Source organism: Hydractinia symbiolongicarpus, chromosome 13 (assembly GCF_029227915.1).
Source record: "Hydractinia symbiolongicarpus strain clone_291-10 chromosome 13, HSymV2.1, whole genome shotgun sequence".
Lineage (NCBI taxonomy): Eukaryota > Metazoa > Cnidaria > Hydrozoa > Anthoathecata > Hydractiniidae > Hydractinia > Hydractinia symbiolongicarpus.
Genome location: NC_079887.1, coordinates 11,362,575 through 11,382,391, shown reverse-complemented (window position 1 = coordinate 11,382,391; position 19,817 = coordinate 11,362,575). Strand labels below are relative to the sequence as shown.

General features: G+C 33.5%; 3 protein-coding genes across 4 annotated transcripts; all 3 read right to left on the bottom strand.

The window, feature by feature from the left end:
- Nucleotides 1-76: 76 nt before the first annotated feature.
- LOC130624224 (serine/arginine repetitive matrix protein 2-like) lies at nucleotides 77-7,024 on the bottom strand. 2 transcript variants are annotated; one of them, XM_057439797.1, is made up of 8 exons: nucleotides 6,967-7,024; nucleotides 3,842-3,960; nucleotides 2,959-3,143; nucleotides 2,399-2,442; nucleotides 1,845-1,935; nucleotides 1,193-1,738; nucleotides 855-1,054; nucleotides 77-586 (listed from the first exon to the last, which is right to left on the bottom strand). In XM_057439797.1, exons 3-8 carry the CDS (start codon nucleotides 3,023-3,025, stop codon nucleotides 341-343), a joined length of 1,194 nt encoding a protein of 397 aa, XP_057295780.1. In that variant the 5' UTR covers nucleotides 3,026-3,143; nucleotides 3,842-3,960; nucleotides 6,967-7,024; the 3' UTR covers nucleotides 77-340. The 2 variants fall into 2 exon arrangements, with proteins under 2 accessions (XP_057295780.1, XP_057295779.1); XM_057439796.1 differs by lacking the exon at nucleotides 6,967-7,024 and having other exon boundaries at nucleotides 3,842-5,256.
- A 772-nt stretch (nucleotides 7,025-7,796) lies between these two features.
- On the bottom strand, nucleotides 7,797-9,755 carry LOC130624226 (protein ATP6V1FNB-like). The gene has a single exon (XM_057439799.1). It carries the CDS (start codon nucleotides 9,612-9,614, stop codon nucleotides 9,066-9,068), a length of 549 nt encoding a protein of 182 aa, XP_057295782.1. The 5' UTR covers nucleotides 9,615-9,755; the 3' UTR covers nucleotides 7,797-9,065.
- A 1,839-nt stretch (nucleotides 9,756-11,594) lies between these two features.
- On the bottom strand, nucleotides 11,595-18,878 carry LOC130624220 (protein spinster homolog 1-like). The gene is made up of 9 exons (XM_057439791.1): nucleotides 18,607-18,878; nucleotides 15,914-16,116; nucleotides 15,516-15,667; nucleotides 15,372-15,438; nucleotides 14,123-14,298; nucleotides 13,624-13,954; nucleotides 13,476-13,541; nucleotides 13,286-13,384; nucleotides 11,595-12,873 (listed from the first exon to the last, which is right to left on the bottom strand). Exons 1-9 carry the CDS (start codon nucleotides 18,806-18,808, stop codon nucleotides 12,511-12,513), a joined length of 1,659 nt encoding a protein of 552 aa, XP_057295774.1. The 5' UTR covers nucleotides 18,809-18,878; the 3' UTR covers nucleotides 11,595-12,510.
- Between the last annotated feature and the right edge of the window lie 939 nt (nucleotides 18,879-19,817).

Here is a 19,817-nt window from a genome sequence, read left to right as displayed (position 1 = left end):
AAATCAAATCTAAACATAGCTACACCATGCACTATACCGTGATAGTTTCCTCAAGGTAAAGATGTAAACCGTGCAGTATTTCTTATTAAACATCTTTTTTAACTAAATTGAAGACCTTACATACTAACAAGAAACATTTATATATATAAAACATAAACGTATAAAACTCTTCAGTTATAAGAACACGTTCGTTTGTCCGCTCATTGCGAAAACAATGTTACTTTCGCATGTCACGAAATTCGATTGCAACAGCAATAAAAAGGATCCCACGCTTTGAAACATGAAAACACGGGCCACCAACTTCTACGTTTTTTCTAATCTCCAACACACAATTGAAAAACTATGGTTGTGAAGGCATTGAACCAAATCCCAAGCCAATTCCAGTTAAGCCACCAGCGCCACGTGACATTTGAAAAGCACGTGACTTTTCGTACTCTTTTTCAAGTTCATCCAACACTCTTTTGCTATTTGATACTTGAGAATCATCTGCATTGACCTCGACACCCTGAATACCCATAAAACGTTTGAATTTTTCGTCATTACCCTGATCATCGAATGCTCCTGCCCACTGAGTAGCGCTCTCTTTCTAAACGAAAACAGAATGCAGAATATATACCGTATTCCCTCTAATACAAAGATAGTTAAAGATAATTGATAAAATAAAGATAATTGAAGCAGTTTTTCCGTTTTCATTTTTTTAAGAGTTTTCGCTATTTCTATCGTTTTCAGGTATTATTGCCACTTTGCGCGACACTTATTTGAAAAATATGTTTTCGTGAATTAATCAGGATAGACTAATAAAAATAAGGTAATATTTATTTAATCGCCATTACTCAACATAACAAGGGCGCTACCTTATCTTTCGTTTTGCTCCATAAAAGCTTCCGTTTGTCTTGAACTTGTTTAAACTGATGCACATTCACCATGGCTGGATTTAAATAGCCAGGAAGATTAATTCGCTTTGCTTCTTCCTCTGCTTTTTCTTTTACTGTTCTCATATGACGCGCAACCTTCTCCTCAACTTCTTGTGTCGATAATACTTTTGACTTTTTGTCTAAAAGAAAATAAAACTCTACTAAAGCTACCTCCATGACTACACTTGACAAAAAAAAAACGTTTTTATACGTAAATACATATAAAACCCGCTTCGAATTTAAAACAGCACGAAGAACAATTATATCTATCAACGCACCACTTGGGTTAGCTGGTAAAACTGCTCTAGTTAACCCATGCGTTCGCTTCATTCCCCACTTGCTGGTAAAGTGTGGACTTGGGCTACGGCTGTAGCTCCTTCGTGATCGTCCTCCGTTTCTATGTTGCCTTCGTTCACGACTCCTGCTACGACTTCGTCTCCTGTCTCTGCTTCTACTGCGAGATTTGCGACGACGTTCTCTGCTATTACTACGTGATCTTCGACGACGTTCAGGACTGTTGCTACGTGAACGACGACGACGACGATCGCGAGTTCTACTTCGAGAGCGTTTTCGGCGAACTGGACTTTTAGACCGCCTACTCTTTCTGGGGCTTCGACTTCGTGACCTTTTCCTCTTGACGGGACTACGACTTGTACTTCGTGATTTTCTATTCCTTACAGGGCTTCGACTGATCGATCGTTTTTTATCACGCTTCGGGCTTCGAGATTTTCGCTTTTTTTCGACACTTCTTGATCTACTTCGCTCTTGTGCCTCACTTTCGCTTACATTTTCCCCGGTGTTGTTTTTTCGCACGATTTGACTACCTAGAATTGCAAAAACAACTCAAACTCACATAACATGTATATTATTTTGTTCTTGTGACCTTAGGATGACCACAATACCAAAATAAAAATAAAAAGGCGTTGCTACCTTCTTGGCACGGCCTTTCCGGCGCAACCTCATATGAAGATGGTGAGGGAATCCGGTCTAATCGAGACGGTAAAGCCGGTGATGGTGAACGCTGGAAAAGAAAAAATCAAAGTTGCAAAACCTTACATAACAATGGGAAATTTTGTAAAAGGAACGTCTAAGCAGAGTTAAATTTCATCAAATGTTGAACATTAACACATGTGAACGGTTGGAGTGTTTTTTTATTATACTAACCTGCATATACATACCTGACAGGAAATGGCTTCGATACTACGCTTGTTTTACATGCCCATAATGGCAATCAACAATGTCTTTTGAAGATCTCTGACATTTAAATTATACCAAGAAAAATGTGAATACCATTGAAACTCATTGCAAAGAAACTTTTTAAAACATAGACAAACTTTGTTGTTTTTAGCCTTTTGTAACTTAACGTCTACAGAATTATTAAAAATAATAATTTGAATTTTTTAACCATACTGTAAGAAGTTGGCTGGACTCCAGGGTAACATGTATAAATTAAAAAAGTGAAGTAGTAAGAGAAAAAATCTTACGCTTGAGGGTGGATCTTCATTAGCGTCTTCAGTACTGACAGCTTCTAAACAAGCAAAGAAAATATATAAAATAGTCTATATCAGACGTAAGTTCTTCCTTGACAGCTGTTAAAATTATTGCAAACAGGTAGTACTTAAGTCAGATAATAGTGGTGAATTCAATGTACCAGACCTTCTGAAGTTAGATTTTGGACAAATTGGTCACTTATTTTTATCATATCTTCAATCAGATTAATTTAGATAGACGACCTTTATAGAACATTCATAGACCAGTGTGTGTCACAAAAGAACTGAGTGCATTAAATCCACATAAAGTAACGTTTAGGATGTCGTAATAATCTGATTTTTAAGATAAAAACAAGCGCTGGAAAATTCATAACAATTTATAATTGTTATGAATTTTCCAGCCAAAAAAACAATAAGCCATTATTGATATGTAATCCAAAGAAGCTGTCATTTAAGTCAACTTTCAAGTCGAGTACCTACATGAAAAGACAACACAAGGTGTCATTATGAGATATTCTATAATTTAAACTCATAAATTTCATAAAAAATACTACCTTGGAATGTTCTTTTACGTCTCTTTGGTTCCTTCACGACAACTTGATTATCATCACTGTCACTCATATTGAAACAAGGTCTATACTGTTTTTTGGTATGGATTTTGTTGACAGAAACTTACTGCTTACACAAACAATATAACGCTTTTTATACTGGAATTTGAGGGCTGTATAATTAGTTTATTCTAGTAAAAAAAAGAGAATTAGTATAGTTACTTTGTATTGAACAAACTCAGGTACCCAGAATGTGCTTACCATGGCGGTATCTATTGCAGCAATACCGCAAATATATTTTATCTATGCCAGATATAAGTCCCATGAAAAATTCACTTTAAGAAGTAAAACGGAAAGTTACAATAAACAAATGTTTATTCTATTAGCTAAATTTAGTTCAGCAACACTTTAAATTTAGCAAGAATTTAATTTTGTAATTAGATAGTTTCAACAAATTTTGTGAAAATTATTTCGGCCAGGACAAAAATTGGTTAAATTATATATAACAAAACTCCTAGGGGCATTCTCAGTGGCAAATTAAATTATTTTGCGAAAATTTCAAAATTTGCAAATGCGCAAAAAGTTAATTCTTGTAAGCCATTCCACAACAGTTGCCCATGTGCCCAAAAAATAAAGCATTTAACTATTAAAGCTCTGTTCAATAAACTAATGTAAAAAATTTTAAGCTTTAGAGGTCACCAAATTCCCTCCAAGTACAAAAAAGAAATTCTAAAAATTTGTACGCCCGTTTCCAATGTAGAGAAAATGTATAAAATCATGTACTTTTCACAAACAGTTCACAGATATTGAGGTTTAGCTGTTCTTGGATGACTTCATTGGACCCCTTCATTTCAAAACGAATTGGGGCATCCCGGTTTGGAAAACTTACCCAATTTGGTCCCAGGTTGTGCCTAGTTATCCAAGTGGTAAAAAATGTCTGACACCACAATCTTGTCTCCAAGTTATTTGGCCTCAAGGTTACGACTGCAATGCAGTGTCCTCACCAATCTTAATAAAAATGCACTGACGTCAGTTTAATTGCATTGTTCTTCTCATGGAATTTTCTAAATATAAGCACTAGCAACACACAAACAAAATATTTTTGCGAAAATAGAACAACAATCGAATTAAGGGATCGCGATTTGCGATCAGTTTTTATGGACTAGCAATCTCAAAACGTTTATTAAATAAAAATTTGCTATCTTAAAATTATAATTTTTTCATATCATATCCTGGACGTAAAAGAAAATTCAAAAATCGCAACGCATACGTCCACCACATTGTTTGATTCTTACAACAGTTGTTTTGAATGATTACTTAAAGTTTTATTGCGTAACTTATATATTTTTCTTTCTTCAGAGCGGGTATGTTTTCGCAATTTGGCTACCGGCGATACAGTTCCAAACAAACTTAAATATGGTAGCGATTATGGCGATGCGTGTTTATTCAGCTACGTGAATGAAAAAGGGAGCATAGCATCATTTTTAAAAATCATTATAACCTAAAAAGCTAAAATCTCGAAATATATATAAAGTGATTATTGAGGTAGCGATTAGACCATTAAACTTATGGCGTAAGCATCAAAAATATATCGCATTTTAACAAATTCAGATGGCGAAATCGAAAATAATTTTCGCTATTGATTCATTAAAAGTTAATTTGCTCCCTGTAGAAAGAGACATGCTTTCAAAACAAAAGAAATTAAACAAAAGAAGAAACTACAATAACTACTTTGTTGCACAATTTCTTCCATTTATTTTAACTTACTAGTCGTTAGCCCATGGACAATCCACGGGTTCGCCCGTCCTTTTTATACCGCTATTGCGCAGCTAAGCTACCATTTTGGAAAAATCAGAAAAGGGGTGGGCCTTAAGTGACTCTGCGTAGCTTAAGTGAGCATTAAATACTCTAGGGCTCCCAATATCTGAGCCACAAGCCCTCAATATTTTGCCCGTCTAGCTATGTAAAATATGCACATCCATCTAGTAGCTAGCTAGCTAGCAAAACTTATCTTCTGGATTGTTATAACAGTAATCTCTCCATTGCATAAAAAAGATTTTACTAAAATTTTTTTGTAGTTTCATATTGCTTATTGCAATCGTTCCTCTTATATAGGTGGCCATCGCCTACATTAGTATTTATACTATCTGATGGTCTTCCCGTAGGTATTTATTTAATGTAAAATACACAGTTATCTCACACAAAATACTACTACTAATACAGTCAGGGAAAACTTTTAAGAGTTACAGGATAAATAAACTACGCCTCCTAATTAAGCGTCCAATACATCCTATTTAAGCAGTAAATCGCTTATTTGAACTGTTAAAAACAAATTTTTCCAAAACTCACATACTTAAGCCGAAATTCGCATCTTTTTTGATGCCAGGAAGCAAGTATGTATGACCACCTTCAACTATTTTAAACCAATCAAAAAGTGATTGATGTGGGGAACATGTGCTTTTACGGGGAAACTAACACGCTTAAATAAGCAGCAAAACCCATTCTATTGCTCGCGTAAATATCAACATTTTGAGATAAGTGTACACGTTTTTCTCAAGAATTGATTGGTCTGTTAAGTGAAACTGAAAGAATATTTGGTGTGATTATTTTCAACCCATCATGCAACACTTCATTTGCCATTTTCTAATGCGCATTCATTTTGCAATAGGAAAGTGGGGGACGTTTTAAATTGTGAACCCCAAACACGATGATCAAGTGTCTACTGGTATAGTGACTCTCTCAATCTTAACTCCCTTTTCTACATGTCCGACATAGTATGCATGACTATACTGTCGTTTTCATAAATTTAATGTTCATTTTTGAGATCATCACAAGCCAATAGGAAAAAATGTGCTTCTTTATCAAATTAAAAAAAAACTTTATCCACGTGGTTTAAATAAAACTAATAAATAAAATATCTCTTTTTAAAAAGGTACACGTCAGGTAAATAAAATTTATAAAGAAAAAAAATTTATACCGCACGTGGGTTTCGTTTTTAAAATTGTTTAAATAACACTTATAATAAAAAAAAATAAAGAAAATAATCAATTAAATTTGGACCTATGGTCTCCAATTGTTTCGTCAAATGAAGAAATTATCTACAACTAAATGCATGATAAATTGTCTGTTCAGCCTGTAAGTGCAGTTTTGCAGACTTGCGTCATCCGTGCTCCGTCGGCATTCACCTCCACATTAGTTAAGAACCGCATGGCTGGATTTCTTGTGTAAGACATGGTTACCAACGACAAAGTGGCCAGGCAAAAGAGATTTATGTCTACGTACTTTTTTAACTATGTCAGGAGTCGGTGTATAAGCTAGGATGGTCAGGTTGGCTATGAATAGGCTTGCTCATGGATTTAAAGGACCAGGACTATTCAGTAATTCTGAGATCTGAAAGTGTCCGACCAAGACGGAAATCTATCAGACGTTTTAACTGACGAAAGTTCAAAACGAGCTACGCCTGAAACGATTTAGGTGCGCGCCAAGGCCTCTCTTGAAAAAATTGCCCTGAGAGACTAAATGTAAATTTTTTTTAGCAAAAAATATGGCGAGCAAAATTGCTCGCGTGGACACTCTGACGCAAGCAATTAATTGCTCGGGAGGTTATTTGCTCATGGCAAGGCCTGCATTAAAAAACAAAACACAATGCGACCAGGGAAAAAAAAGCCGTATATTAGCCTTTAAAGTTTAACACAGCATATTTTTACGCTGTAATTTGCTTATTTAAGTTGTATAGAACGTTTAATTTGAAGGTAACATACTATTTATACTGTAACAGCATATTTAAAAGATTTCTTGACTGTATACTAGTACTGACTGTATTTCTTGACTATAAACTAGCTAGCTAGCCATCTATTTTTGCAAAGTAAAATTAATGAGATGAAAAAGTTGCTATCTATTTGAGAAGACTATTTAAAAAATTGGGGAGGTATGAGATGGCGTAGAAATCCTGTGTTAGAAGTCATAAGGATAGGAATTCATAACTTAAGTCTACCACAAACATAAAGTATATACCCAGTTCCACCAGTGAGTCCACATATCCGGTGTGTGATCATATTTCTTCAAAAACGAGCTTCTGAAGGAGATTGGTAACTAACACGGGCTTTTATGAGTTTGGCGCGCCATTTCCATGAAAACAAACATGGCGGATCACATGAACTTCCAAGGTTTAAAACCATACCATCTTATGAAAAAAGCAAAGTTGGCGTACAAATATCTTAAAGCGGTGGATATTTTTTTAAAACCAGCCTGGTTGTGTGATTTGTTTCAGTCAGATTTATCAGAAATGAAAAAGATTATTCTTTACTGTACAGAAGTTGGCTTTTTAAGAAACACGTTATGCGTTTTACAGATCGGCACAGACATTTTAGTTTTGCATAAAGATTATGCACTACAAACCGTAACGTCAAATATAGAGAATATTATTTCTGGTACGTTAAGTAAAAGTAGTCAATATATTGTTTTAGAAAATGGTCTAGCTCCCTGTATGGTCTTAACAAAACTTTTAAAAGAAAAACTTTTAAAGAATTTACGTCATGTTTGCAACACGCTAAAAAAAGATAACTATGATGCGATAACGTGTAGGACAGTACTTCCTGATGAAGAATTGACCCCAACAGTATTTGGTGCCCTTTTGAACTATCCTGTCATATATGTACTTGCTGATTTGGACATTATTCTAGATTCAATGGATCTACTGCTGTTTGAGGCCAAGTTAGGAGATTCTCTAAATAATAAGGCTTTTGTAACTAGCGACTACTTAGATCAGAGTCTTTACTCGTTTACTATCCCAGTTCACTTAGAGGGCGAATGCACAGAAGTAATTTCAAATTGGAAGAAACACATTCTTGAGAAAAGTAAAAGTATTAATATTTCTATTGTTTTTTCTGTTACAAAACGAATACAAGAAACTGTAACCTTATAGTACAAGAAAATACTATATAAAATGTAATAGTGATTGTACTCTTTGTGTATTAAAAAAAAGATATAAAAACACCGTAAAGAAATATATATTTTGAAAGAAAATTGGAATTCTTTTTTCTGACAACTAAGACTCAATTAAAGTTTAGCCCTTATAATTATAGTTAGCAATCATAGTTTTATGTTGCTTTGTGTATGTATTTTCCATGTATTTGTAGACGTCATATTAAGAGGGTAAAAATTTTAAGTTAACAATAATATAAGTCACTAGCACAAAATTTAGTCACCTTTTCACAACCAAATTAAACAAATATAGTTTATTTTTGCTAACTGATATTGGGAAGGATTAAAAAGATGACAGTTCTTTTTAAAGCAAAAAAATTCTTATTTGTCTGTAAAATAATTAGAAAAAGTCAATATATATATTAAAGTATCTGTGAAAATTATTAGTTACTGTGCTAAAATCTAGTCACTTCTTACTTAATGTCATCTTTTTTTAGTCAGTACAAACAACTTTAAAGGGAATATGGTGTGAAAAAATATTTTTTTTAATTATAAGCCACTTCTCAAAGTCATAAAACATGCTATATTCCCTTTAAAGATAAAAAAAATTAGTATGAAAAATTTTCAGAGAAATTTTTTTTGAAAAAATTTAAATAGTTAATAACAAGGTTTTTTGGAAACAAATATTAAAAACACGGATCAGGTTGTAGCAAAAGGCAAAACATCTTTAAAAATGTGTGCATTATTCTAATTACTTCCAAATAATTTTTTGGATAAGGTTGCATAGTGTTAAAAAAATGAAGAAATAAAAATAAAATATTGACATTTGCATAGCAATATTTTAACTGAAAACTAGAACATGCTTCATAGCAGGGTGCCCACTCAATTTTTTCCTGACAATCTCCTCACATTTTTTGACTAATACAATTCTTGATATTTCAAAAAATTTGTGGCTATTATTGAAAAATGAAAATAGTTTTCAGTGACAAAACCCTAAAATTTCTGAAATATTTAATGAAGTTGGTATTCCTTACTTTTTTCTGACATAGAAAAAATATTTTAGAAATTCTTTGTAGAGTGGAAAAATAAGAAAAGCTTAAATATTAACCCATAGTTAAATCATCCAAATTTTAGCAATAGTTTGGTTAAATTGAAAGAAAAAGAATACAAATTAGGATGCTTTATGGATTTTATTGGAAAGAAGATATTATGCCATCATGTGGAACGACGCCATTACTGCGATAAAACGAATCCCTAACAATCCTGGTCCTTCCAAATTCCGCCGGTTTTGTGGCAGATGTTTTCATTGCTTCAGTTATTTTCCATCCATACTCCCAGCCTGAAGTTACAGGAAACTCATACTTTTGTTCAGGCTTCTTTTGTTTTCTCTCTTGTAGATAAGCATATCTTCCCTCACCAAGAGCGCTGAAACCCTTGTAAAGTAACTTACGAGTTTGCGAAGACACTGGTCGCATTTCAACTAGGAGTGCTGAAGATTTGTCTTCATCTGTCAAAGAGCTGTTATGTGGTTTGCTTTTGATTTTCCTAGCTGTCTCAATATTTACTCTTGTGGCTTTTGGAACCAAGCTTTTTTCTTTTTTTCGCAAAGGTTGAAATGTTTTGTTTGCAAACTCTTTCGAAAAACGCATGTGCCAAGCCAATCTAACTGTAGCCTCTTTATGAATTGATTCTTTCCAGAAATTTTGTCTTTGAGTATCCATATTTAGTTCACGAACCATGGTGAAAATTTTTTCAATCGACAGTAGTTAAATCAAAACTCAGGAAGTCAGAATCTGCAACTTTTACTTTGGCATGCTCTTTTTTTGCTCCCAGAGCGTTTTAATCGATTTCCACCATTTTTATTGTAAATAAGTGTTTTGTCATAACAACCAGGATATTTTACGGAACAAATTTTGTGTTGGAGCGCCAAAATGATAAGAAGTTTTTAGTTGTTTATATGATGACCGGGACCATTGAAAACAAAAAAGCACTGTCTGTGGGATAGGGGGATGGGGGAACAAGGAAGCATGGGGTCAAAAACAATCCGTGTCATCACTTCGAAACTGTCGCAAAAGTTTTGCTCTGCAACTCGGATTTTTGATCGCATATATGTGTGGCTGCAACCTCGTCCCCAGGGCATCTTGAATCTTTTCTGACCCTGGGACGGCGATACGAACATGGTCGTCTACGATACAATTATTGTTTTTTAATAAGAAACCTTTTTCCATATTTGACTTTATTTGACTTCTTATTTGACTTCTTATTTTAAAAGGAAAACTTCTATTTAAATAAAGCTATTATATTGCAGAGACAAATTTGTTTTAAACTCATTTAAAAATCAAACGTTCCAATAAATAATTTAAAAACTACAAAATATTTTTTTAAAATGAAGCAAGCGACATTGTCCCAGTTTGGGGAGCACCAAAATGTTAAAACATCCATCGCGGAGAAAAAGTTCAAGTATCTGGACCAACGTTTGCAGCAAGAAATAAGAAACCGAATAAGAACCTTTTCAACTAAAAGCACTTTAAGTATACACTAAAATTAAGAAAAATCTTTAGAACAAGTTTCTTATAACAAAAGCGTGTATTTTGGGGTTTAAAGGTCTTTTGATAACGCCATCAACCCGTGATGTCGAAGCCGGTGGTGAGTTTACGCAGGTTAGAGAAAGTGACCTAATTTTGGTCTCGGCTGGTGTCTAGTTACCTACGCAGGAGATGAAGTCAGTAATTTTACATCCGTTTCTAAGTTTTTTACTTTTCTCTTTTTTTTCCTTTTTTTCTAACCTTTTCCCCTAGCGTCTTTTACGCCCCTGATATCGGAATGACATAGGCGTAAAAGAGCCCTGGTGGATACGAGGTTGTTTGCACCCGCTTTTGTTGTTGTACAACATAAGTTTTCAAAAAAGTCAAAGACGTGACTGTTGTGCAAAGCTGTTGCGCGACGGCTGTACATCAGTTCCTAAACGCTTTTTAAGTTAATGCACTGTAAACCTAGTTTTGGAAAGGGCAGCGTTTATCATCATTCACTGATTTCTCTTATAGAAGTATCAAAAATACAAAAAATTAAAAACATGATGAGACATAAAGTTGTGAACTACCTTCTGTATAAAAAAAAGATTGACCGCGTGAAAGAATAAATTTGGTCACAGCCCTCATTAGGACAGTGTAATAAAATGTCTTATCACAAAACGGTAAACTGCCCGATGTTGGGTGTGTGATTCAAAGAAGAAAAAGTGATTCGAACCATCACTTACCCCAGTCGCCATCAAAGGCTTGCAGTCTATCTGCAATTAATGTCTTTATTGTCTTTTGAGTCAACAAATGCCAGATCTATGTCAAGCGATTGGTGCTACGAAACAACGGAACTTTTTGAAATACTGATTAGAACAGGGAAATAACGTAAAAAATTTTTCTGTTATATTATTTATTTATTACATTAACGATTATATGAACACTGGACTCAAATTATTTTGAAATATAAACATATACAACGCTATCATATTTTTGTGTATAAAATGTAGCTACCTGCCAAAACAAAAAATTGTCGAGCAAAGGTAACGCAATTTTTCGGGGTTTTGGGTGATGGATGGTAGCGGGCCGGAAGGAATGTATCACAACACTGACGAATTATCGTGTTGAATTGTTATAAGTTTTTTTGCCCGATTACGTAATCAGTGGTTGGGAAAAAAGGACTGTGTAAACAAAAAATTTCAAAAATTATTAAAAGTGACGACATATTTTTAAATGACATTTGACTTTGTCCGACAGTTTTTTTTTTGTTATACAAGGTAAACTTCAACCGTTTTATTAAATATCATTATCGTTGAAAATTAGTTATATCTGATGTGTACCTTCACAATATTAGCAATCGTTAGCACCGCTTGGAGGAACAAAGTACCGTACTGATTAGTTATAAGCTTTAAATTTAACTTGAAAACATTTAACAGCAAAAGAAAGGATACGGCTACAAAAGTATAAGACCTACATGCTTCTTTTTATAAAAATCCCTTGTAAGAATATTAGACTGTGATTTCAGGATAAAAACAATAGGTCTATCGTTTAAGACAATACATTAATAAGAATAACAACCAGCCTGGTTAGTATTTGGGTGTTCTTATGAAAGAGGTCGTGTAATTAAAGCTTTACACCCTCCTTCTGGGTGGCCTTTTTTTATGCATGACATTCGCATTCTTTTGTTCCACGATGTATGTGCCGTAGTAATTTCTCTTTTTTTAATGCAAAGGTAAAAGTACTCTAGTTAAAATTGGTAAATATAAGTATAAAAAACGTCAAAAACAAATTATAAAAAAACTCTCTTATCTTAGAAACTCACTGATTCTTCTCAACTACATATTTTGCAAAGCAAAGAAGCATTTGTGAATAGAAAAGTCAGAAAATTTAATTCCTTTCAACGATTTTTTAAGAGTAAAAGACAAACATCAAATTAAAAAATAAAGGACAAAAAAAAAATTCAAAACATTTTTAATAACAAAAAATTTATATATAACTCTATTAAATTTCTCTCGTCATGCGCATTTTAATCGCAACTAAAGGAATGATAAAATAAAGAGCAAAAAAGAAAGCAGATACAAACTTTGTCTCGACCAACAAGATGTCAAATTTTAAAAAAGATCTAAACACGCACGTTTTGAGCAGGCTTTTTTATCAATTGTTCTACGTCTGTATCAGCATCATACCGGTCACTCTCTGAATCAGGATAAACATCCGGTACCGCAGAAGGTTCCGGTTCATCTGGTAACGGTGATTGTGACGTTGGGAAACTATTTAGTATAGATTCGGGAGGCGTTTCCATAATTTTACGCACTTTTACTTCAGCATTTGCTTTGTCTACTGGTACGTGCTTTGCACAAATTAAGTAACACACTGCACCCGCCACGCAAATAAAAGGCGTTATGTATAAGGCGTATAAAAGTCCTAGATGTTTTATTTTATAGTCAGAGTTTGGATCCACCTCGCCGGTGTAAGCATCCGATATCTAAAAAAAAATTCATCGGTAAACACCAACAATACACGGTCAAAAGTTTTATACATTACTTTTAGTTTTTTGATTTTTTTTGAAATTTGCTGATGGTGATTTGGGACCAAATCAGGTGACTTTTAGTCTTAATGTGTTTATGCAGACAATGCCTGTAAATTTACACTAAAAATGGATCATAAAAGTTTGATTTAGAAACTGATTTTGTTGAACGTTCGTAATGTACAAGAACTGTACAGATTGGTATCACATTTTACTCTCAAAAAATAAAATAAAAAATACATTCAAAAAAAGTAAATTTAGGTGAAAAGTAAATTCAAAGCCTTAACTTAGAAACCCACGTACCTACCTTATACCAAAAGATGAAGAAAAAAAATAGAAATTCATATTACACATAACAGTTTAAACTTACGGCGCCGACAACGAATGGGCTAAATGCATCTCCAAGAACATGGATAATCAGAATTTGTATTGCTTCAGCGGTGGAGCGACAGTTTGGTGGAATTACGTACTACAAAAACAAAAATATTGAATTGTTGCAAAAAATAATTTGATATGAATTGCAAATGAATATGGAAACATGCGGAAGCGCTAACACATACCAATAATAAATCACCATTCGGCGCCCAATTCATGCACATTAAGATCTCGCCAAAGGCAATCAAAATCTAAAGAAAGGCAATAAAATAATAAGCTTTTCAAAATGGTAAATGCAGAATTAAAATTTTATATTTGAGGAAATAAATTTACCCAGGATAAAATCATAATTTTATCAGCTATATATAAAGCGAAAAACAGGAATGGAATGGACGAGATAATTCCTATCGCGCAAACTAATGCATCTGCCTCTTGGTTATAAACTTTCCATCTTCGAGCAGACTCAGCGCCTATCCAAACACCAAGTATACCAGATACAAATGTAACGATACCAAAGATATAACTGACATCATCTTGTTTTCGGCTAGCGTCATATGAATGGCTTTGTTCGGCATAAAAGGCAAATTCAGGCGCCCACCAAGCCAAAGCACCCACAACGAAAGATACGCAGGTAAAACCAGCTGTAGCCCAAATAAAACTCGGCCTATAAAAAAATGTTTATCAACTTTTGTGAATAATTATTTAGGAGTAATTTTGCAGGTATCAACTTTCGCAAGGGGCATAAAATGTGACCTTTTTTTGGAAGAAAACACTAAATTAATATTTGCTCCTGAACACACACGTGTCTTTAAATGAACAGATTCAAACTTACACATTGAGAATTTGTCTCAGATCCTCAATATAGCTTGAATGAGGCGTCAAGACGACCGATTCAGACAGATCCTCAACATCAGGGGTCGTCCCCTCTGTCTCGATGACGCCCCGAGGTGGCTCGTGCACTGCAATCAATGTAAGTAGAACAGCTATAATGCCGAGAACAGGTGTCACCTAAACAAATATGAGGTAAACGGACACTATATAATGTGTTCGGCGACTGTACTTGAGATAATAGAAAAGAAAAACACCTTTACCAGGCAACCTTCTAAAGTAACTTAAAACGATGATAGGCGTGTAAATAGCTGGTTAGCTACTACCTAACTAAATAGTTGGAGCTGGAACTTTATTTCTTAAGCTTGGTTTATTATAAATACACTTTTGGTTTTGTTCTTATAAAATTCACAAAAACGTTTATTCTTGCAAAACGTTTAAGGTCGATCGTCAACAGCAAAAGTTTTATTCTGCGAAATATTCTAAAAGAGATGGCTTCTAAAAATTTTACTGGTATGACAAAATGTATAAAAATAAATCAAAAAAGATTAAAAAATTGATCTTATCCGCAAAAAAATCTTAGAGAACCGTAGTTTTATATGCAAACACTCTCTTCCCTTAAAGTATCAGTTTTTAATGATAATATATACATAAAAATAATTCATAATCTATTTCATCGTAAATAAGGAGGTAAACATTCGCAATTTTTAATTTTCAACAATCATATTTTTTAGCTTTTAATCAAACCCATTGATCAAAGTGAAGCAAAAAGACTACCCAATGGAAAACCTGATATTTCTTATGCGTATAGCAAAAATCAAGCAATAAATACATATTTCAAACCAAACAAAAAAATACGTTTAGAAAAGCTAAAAAAAAGTAATAAAAAATTGGAGAATAAAGCCAATGAAATTTAGTGATCGCTAACCATTTAAATGGTAAATTTATTGTATTATTAAAAAAAGAAATTAAAAGAACATATAATTTTTTCCTCCTTGTTTTGTTTAAAGCAACAACTTGTTTTCGAGGATTGAATTATAGAAGTATTCGACAGTTTTACAAAATCTTTAGTTTAAACGTGAATGCAAATCCAGGTTGATGGAAGAAACATGTCACTTGTGTTTGCTGACTCATCTGATATATGATTTTATTTTGACAAATTTTAAGCCAATATTAGTGGGCTGAACGATTACTACAATCTTCGATGCAATGACACAAGCTGCAATATTTTGTTGAAATCTTTTTATACTAACCCTTAGTGCCCACTGCCATCCTCCAAGCAACGTAGCAAATTTGGATCCAACGATGTAACCAAGACCGCTATAAATGAAATAAACAGTAAGAGATTTTTGCAACAATTTTCCTGATGCAGAGAAACAATGCATATAATCAGTTACCCTCCACATGGTATGGCGAAATAAAACACTGATAATGCTATGCTTCTTCGGTCTCCCACAAACAAATCAGCAATTATAGTCGGAGCAACAGTGGAATAGCTTGCTTCTCCGATCCCAACCAAACCTCGCAGAGCAAAGAAACCCCAGAAGTGCTGAAAAAAACATAAATAAAGGCTGATGTTTATAGAGTTCAGACAACGCACAGATTCTTTTACTGCCAAACCAAAATACATTGATAAATAACAAGGAGTATTTCAAACCTCATTATCCTAACTGCAGGTTTTTGTTAGAGTCATTACAAAGTTATGGAAATTTAGGATAATTTTAGGGAGAAAATATTGGAAATAATGTTTTATTTATCAACTAACGTACGTTGTTAGACATAATTTTTTTTGTACCTCTCGTCCCATGAGTGAGCCTGCATAAGTTGTTATTGACCATATTGTGATTCCGAATGCCATGACATACTTCCTTGAAAAGCGATCACCAAGATAACCAAATATTGGTGCAAACACCATATAAGCACACACAAATATAGTTTGCAAAAGTCCAGCTTTCTTTTTTTCAATGTTAAACCAATGCTGTATGTCGACTAAAACACCTATAATGAGTAAAACAAAGAAAAACGGTGTTATTTATTCGCATTTCTATGCTTTTTATGCACAGTTTGCATTTGATGACATGCTACTCAGAGTTTCCCTTGCTTGCTGGTGATGAAATAACAAAATATAGTCTTCTGTTTATTGCCAAATAGTGAAAATTTAAAGCTGTTTACAATTCACCTGTTTTATATCTATAATTTAACATTTTGAAAGTAAATTATGTTTTTTCTGATTATTCCTTTTCTGTTACAAAAACAATCTGCAGCAGATTTTAGACGTTCTTGCTATAACACAGTACTTAAGGCATAGAAGGACATTGCAAGGTTATCACCTTGAGTTGTCCCTTCTTGCAACAAAATCTCCTTCCCATCGCTGATAAAAGACGCGAAGGACTGCAGTATGTATTGATAAGCACAGTTGCGAATTGTGGACAAATATATTGTATGTTAGTCCAACTTGTCTATTCAATGAGTTAAAGGCATTTTTTGTGTCAACTAAAAATAACGGCATTGCGGTCTTGATGTTCAACGATTTCACGCATAGAGTGTATGGCGTATTCGGCACCACTTTCTAGTCCAGTTGCTACTTGTAATGGACCAGCTGCCCTTTATGCTTGTATTTATTGCTACAAAGAATGTTTCTAAATTGTTCTGCGTCGAATTTTGATGGACCTGGAGCACCCTTGGTCTGGCGAGCAGCTTTCTTAATCATGTCAGCATTTATGTTATCAAAATAGAAATTGTAATCTTCTGGTACTGGTACTGGACCTTGAAACAATGTTTCTTCTTAATAGATGTTGGCTCCGGATGTTTATTCTTCAATTCGTGAATCGTTTCATCTGTTGGAGGTAAAACTTCCTGATTATCATCATCAGATAATATTTTCAATGCAGCAGAGACCTTTCCTTGCATCATTAGCTTTGCGAAAGTTTTTGGTGTGTTTTGCTTGTGTCGCACGCATTCGTTTTTGAATTTTGCGTCCTTTTTTTAGTAATAATTTAATCTTACCGTCTTTCCAAAGTTGAAACCGTTCAGCTAACTTTGAATTGTGTTCTTTTGCTTTGCTCTACCTCGATGGTTTTTGAAGGAGAGGATTTGGTAAAATCATAAATACTTTTAACAGGATTCAATGGAATTATGTGTCACGATTAAATTGGTCAATCCAGAAAGATAGTTCATTTATAAATAATTTAGATGCTTTCCTTGATGGTAAGAAAAATAAATTTTTCATCCAAAATATCGTTTCATTGTAAGCATTGTTTACAAGGCTGGTAAACACATTGCCTGTAAGATTGTTTACAATAGAATTGGATGTTAAATGCTCTCGCACTGTGAATTTTGGAAAGTTTAATAAAATTTCTTGTCTGGTAATTCCAGTTGACATTTCTTCCTCCGAGCATAAGGTTTCAGCGCAGTTGATGGTTTCCACGTCTTCATCATAATCACATGCAACATTAACATTCAAACTGTTATTAACACGTCTGTTATAATGACTTTGTTTTTGTTTACAAGAGTACATATGAATATTAAGTCCCTTAAGGCTGTCAAATGTACATTTGCAAATACGGCGTGTGTGAACCATGGTCATAAAATCTGTATAAGAGCAATGTTGAACTTTTTAAAAAAATTCTGATTATCAAATTTGCAACTCTGATTTAACTTCCCTCAATACAACGATAAAATAACACAAGTTAACAAGCAATCTACCATTCTGTTGTTCTATAATTAATTGCGCTCGATTTCTGCACATTTTAACTTCAATTATGAGTCCGTCTGTAAACCGCTAGTTGTATTTAATTATGTTGCATAAATTATGATGTCATATTTAAGTAATAGCAAACTTTGAAATTTTCCGGCATTGGTAATTTTAGACCTGTTAAGGGATGTGCATTCAAACTTCTTTAATGCATAGATAATATATAGCTGAATTGATTAACATAAATGTTTTTGCCAAAGTAACTCTTGTTTGCTCGTCCCAGGCTTTTTAAATTTTTTTTAATGACCCAATAACTTGGGATCTGCAACTTAGTTTGCAATAACTAAGCTGGGTAAGCTTGTATAAGCCCTATATGTTTTCTTACAAAATTTAATTGCAACCCGACGTGCAGATCTGAAGTTATGGGGTCGTCAGCAAAAATTAGGCAGTATTTAATTAAATAAATTTAGCGTTTTTTAAAATAATTCAATTTAATTAAAGTGGTCATAAAAAGTTCTTAAGGATACGATTGAAGCTCAAAATGTTTGATGATTGATTTTTAAATTAGAGCTTTGTTTGAATTAAAAGACTACATTCAGAACAAGACGTTATGGGAAGTGACACACTATATAATGTTGCTACAAAATGTGTTATTAACGTGTTAAGTTGACAGCAATTATTTTAAAATGTTAATATACAATTGAGCTGTAAACAGTACTTTGACCTAAAATTTCCTTTTAAAAAAAATTAATTTGTCAATTTTTTTTTACATTTGATTTTAGAAGTTCACTTACTTGATACTGTGAAGCGATCCATGTAATTCAGTAAGTTTATGTACACAAGCACTGCAAGTGTGATTATGGCTCGCCCTGACACTTTTTGTCGCGCAGGCATCACGGTTTTTATTTCAGTATCGGTACTTGGATTTGTGCTATCTTGTTGGCCTTCTTCTGTCTTTTCCAATGACTCAGTACCTACATTATTTTTGTTTACCATTTCTGCTTGTTAAATTACACAGGGTGTGCCATATTTTTTCCTAGTTAGTCTAAATTAAAAAATATCGTCTCAGTACAAATTTAAAATTTTACCCAATTTAAAATTATCTTTTAAGCAGTAAAATTATGGGCTTAAAAAATGCTTGCAAAATCATACAACAAGCAAGGAAACCTTACACTAAATAGCACAAAAAACAAGAGATTTCCTTTCTTAGGATCCTTCCTAAATTAAATCTCATTATGAAATCTCTCTATTAAATATATACAACTTAAAAAAATAGAAACCTATGATGTCATAGAAATTGCTTTGTTTTTTCAATCACTTTTACATTTTAGGATATGAAACACTCATTACTCATGTTAAGAACACTGTCTATATTTCAATACTGAGAAATAAGATTATGTATTTATGAAGGCCAGGTAAATTTGCTAATAAACAGTGCTATTTTCGTCATAAATAATGAAATGAAAAAAAACATAAAAAAAAGGTCGGACAAGCAAAGGTCGCATCTCCGTGTTCAACATTTGTATGGGAATGCTCTTGCAGCGATACTCCATGACAGTTGGTACGGTTTGGATTCATCTTTCAGTCTTCATATCAGTTTCGATAGTTCCGTTTCATTCTTATACCTTTTGTGTCGGAACGATTTGACATATATACATATATATATAAAAAGAATACCAAAGATGCATCCTAATAGATAGATAGATAGATAGATGTGCACATTTTACATGGCTAGCCTCACAAATATCGAGGGATATGCATTGTCTATTATTTCCGGGAAGGGACATGGCTTAGATGGAGAGTCCTTGAGCTTTTAATGCTCATTTTGAGCTATGTAAACCCAATTAGGGCTCGCTTGTTGTTACTTGTTGTGAGGTGCATAATTTTTGAAAGTCAAAGTAAGTTTGAAAAAAAAATGAATCAACAAGATGAAGTTATTAGGAAATTATTTATGTTAAAAGAAAGAATTATCATTGTGTAAAACATAATTTTTGTTGATTTGATT

Bases quoted from the DNA above. Each gene is read 5' to 3' on its own strand.
- LOC130624224 (XM_057439797.1), bottom strand. From the start codon at position 3,025: ATGAGTGACAGTGATGATAATCAAGTTGTCGTGAAGGAACCAAAGAGA. The intron at 1,739-1,844 runs GTAGCAACGCCT...TTGCAATTCTAG, and splicing joins GGAAAGGCCGTGCCAAGAAG to GTAGTCAAATCGTGCGAAAA. The intron at 1,055-1,192 runs GTGCGTTGATAG...ATTTTCTTTTAG, and splicing joins TTTACCAGCTAACCCAAGTG to ACAAAAAGTCAAAAGTATTA.
- LOC130624226 (XM_057439799.1), bottom strand. From the start codon at position 9,614: ATGGTTCGTGAACTAAATATGGATACTCAAAGACAAAATTTCTGGAAA.
- LOC130624220 (XM_057439791.1), bottom strand. From the start codon at position 18,808: ATGGTAAACAAAAATAATGTAGGTACTGAGTCATTGGAAAAGACAGAA. The intron at 14,299-15,371 runs GTTAGTATAAAA...ATATTTGTTTAG, and splicing joins GATGGCAGTGGGCACTAAGG to GTGACACCTGTTCTCGGCAT. The intron at 13,385-13,475 runs GTATGTGTTAGC...TTGTTTTTGTAG, and splicing joins CGAATGGTGATTTATTATTG to TACGTAATTCCACCAAACTG.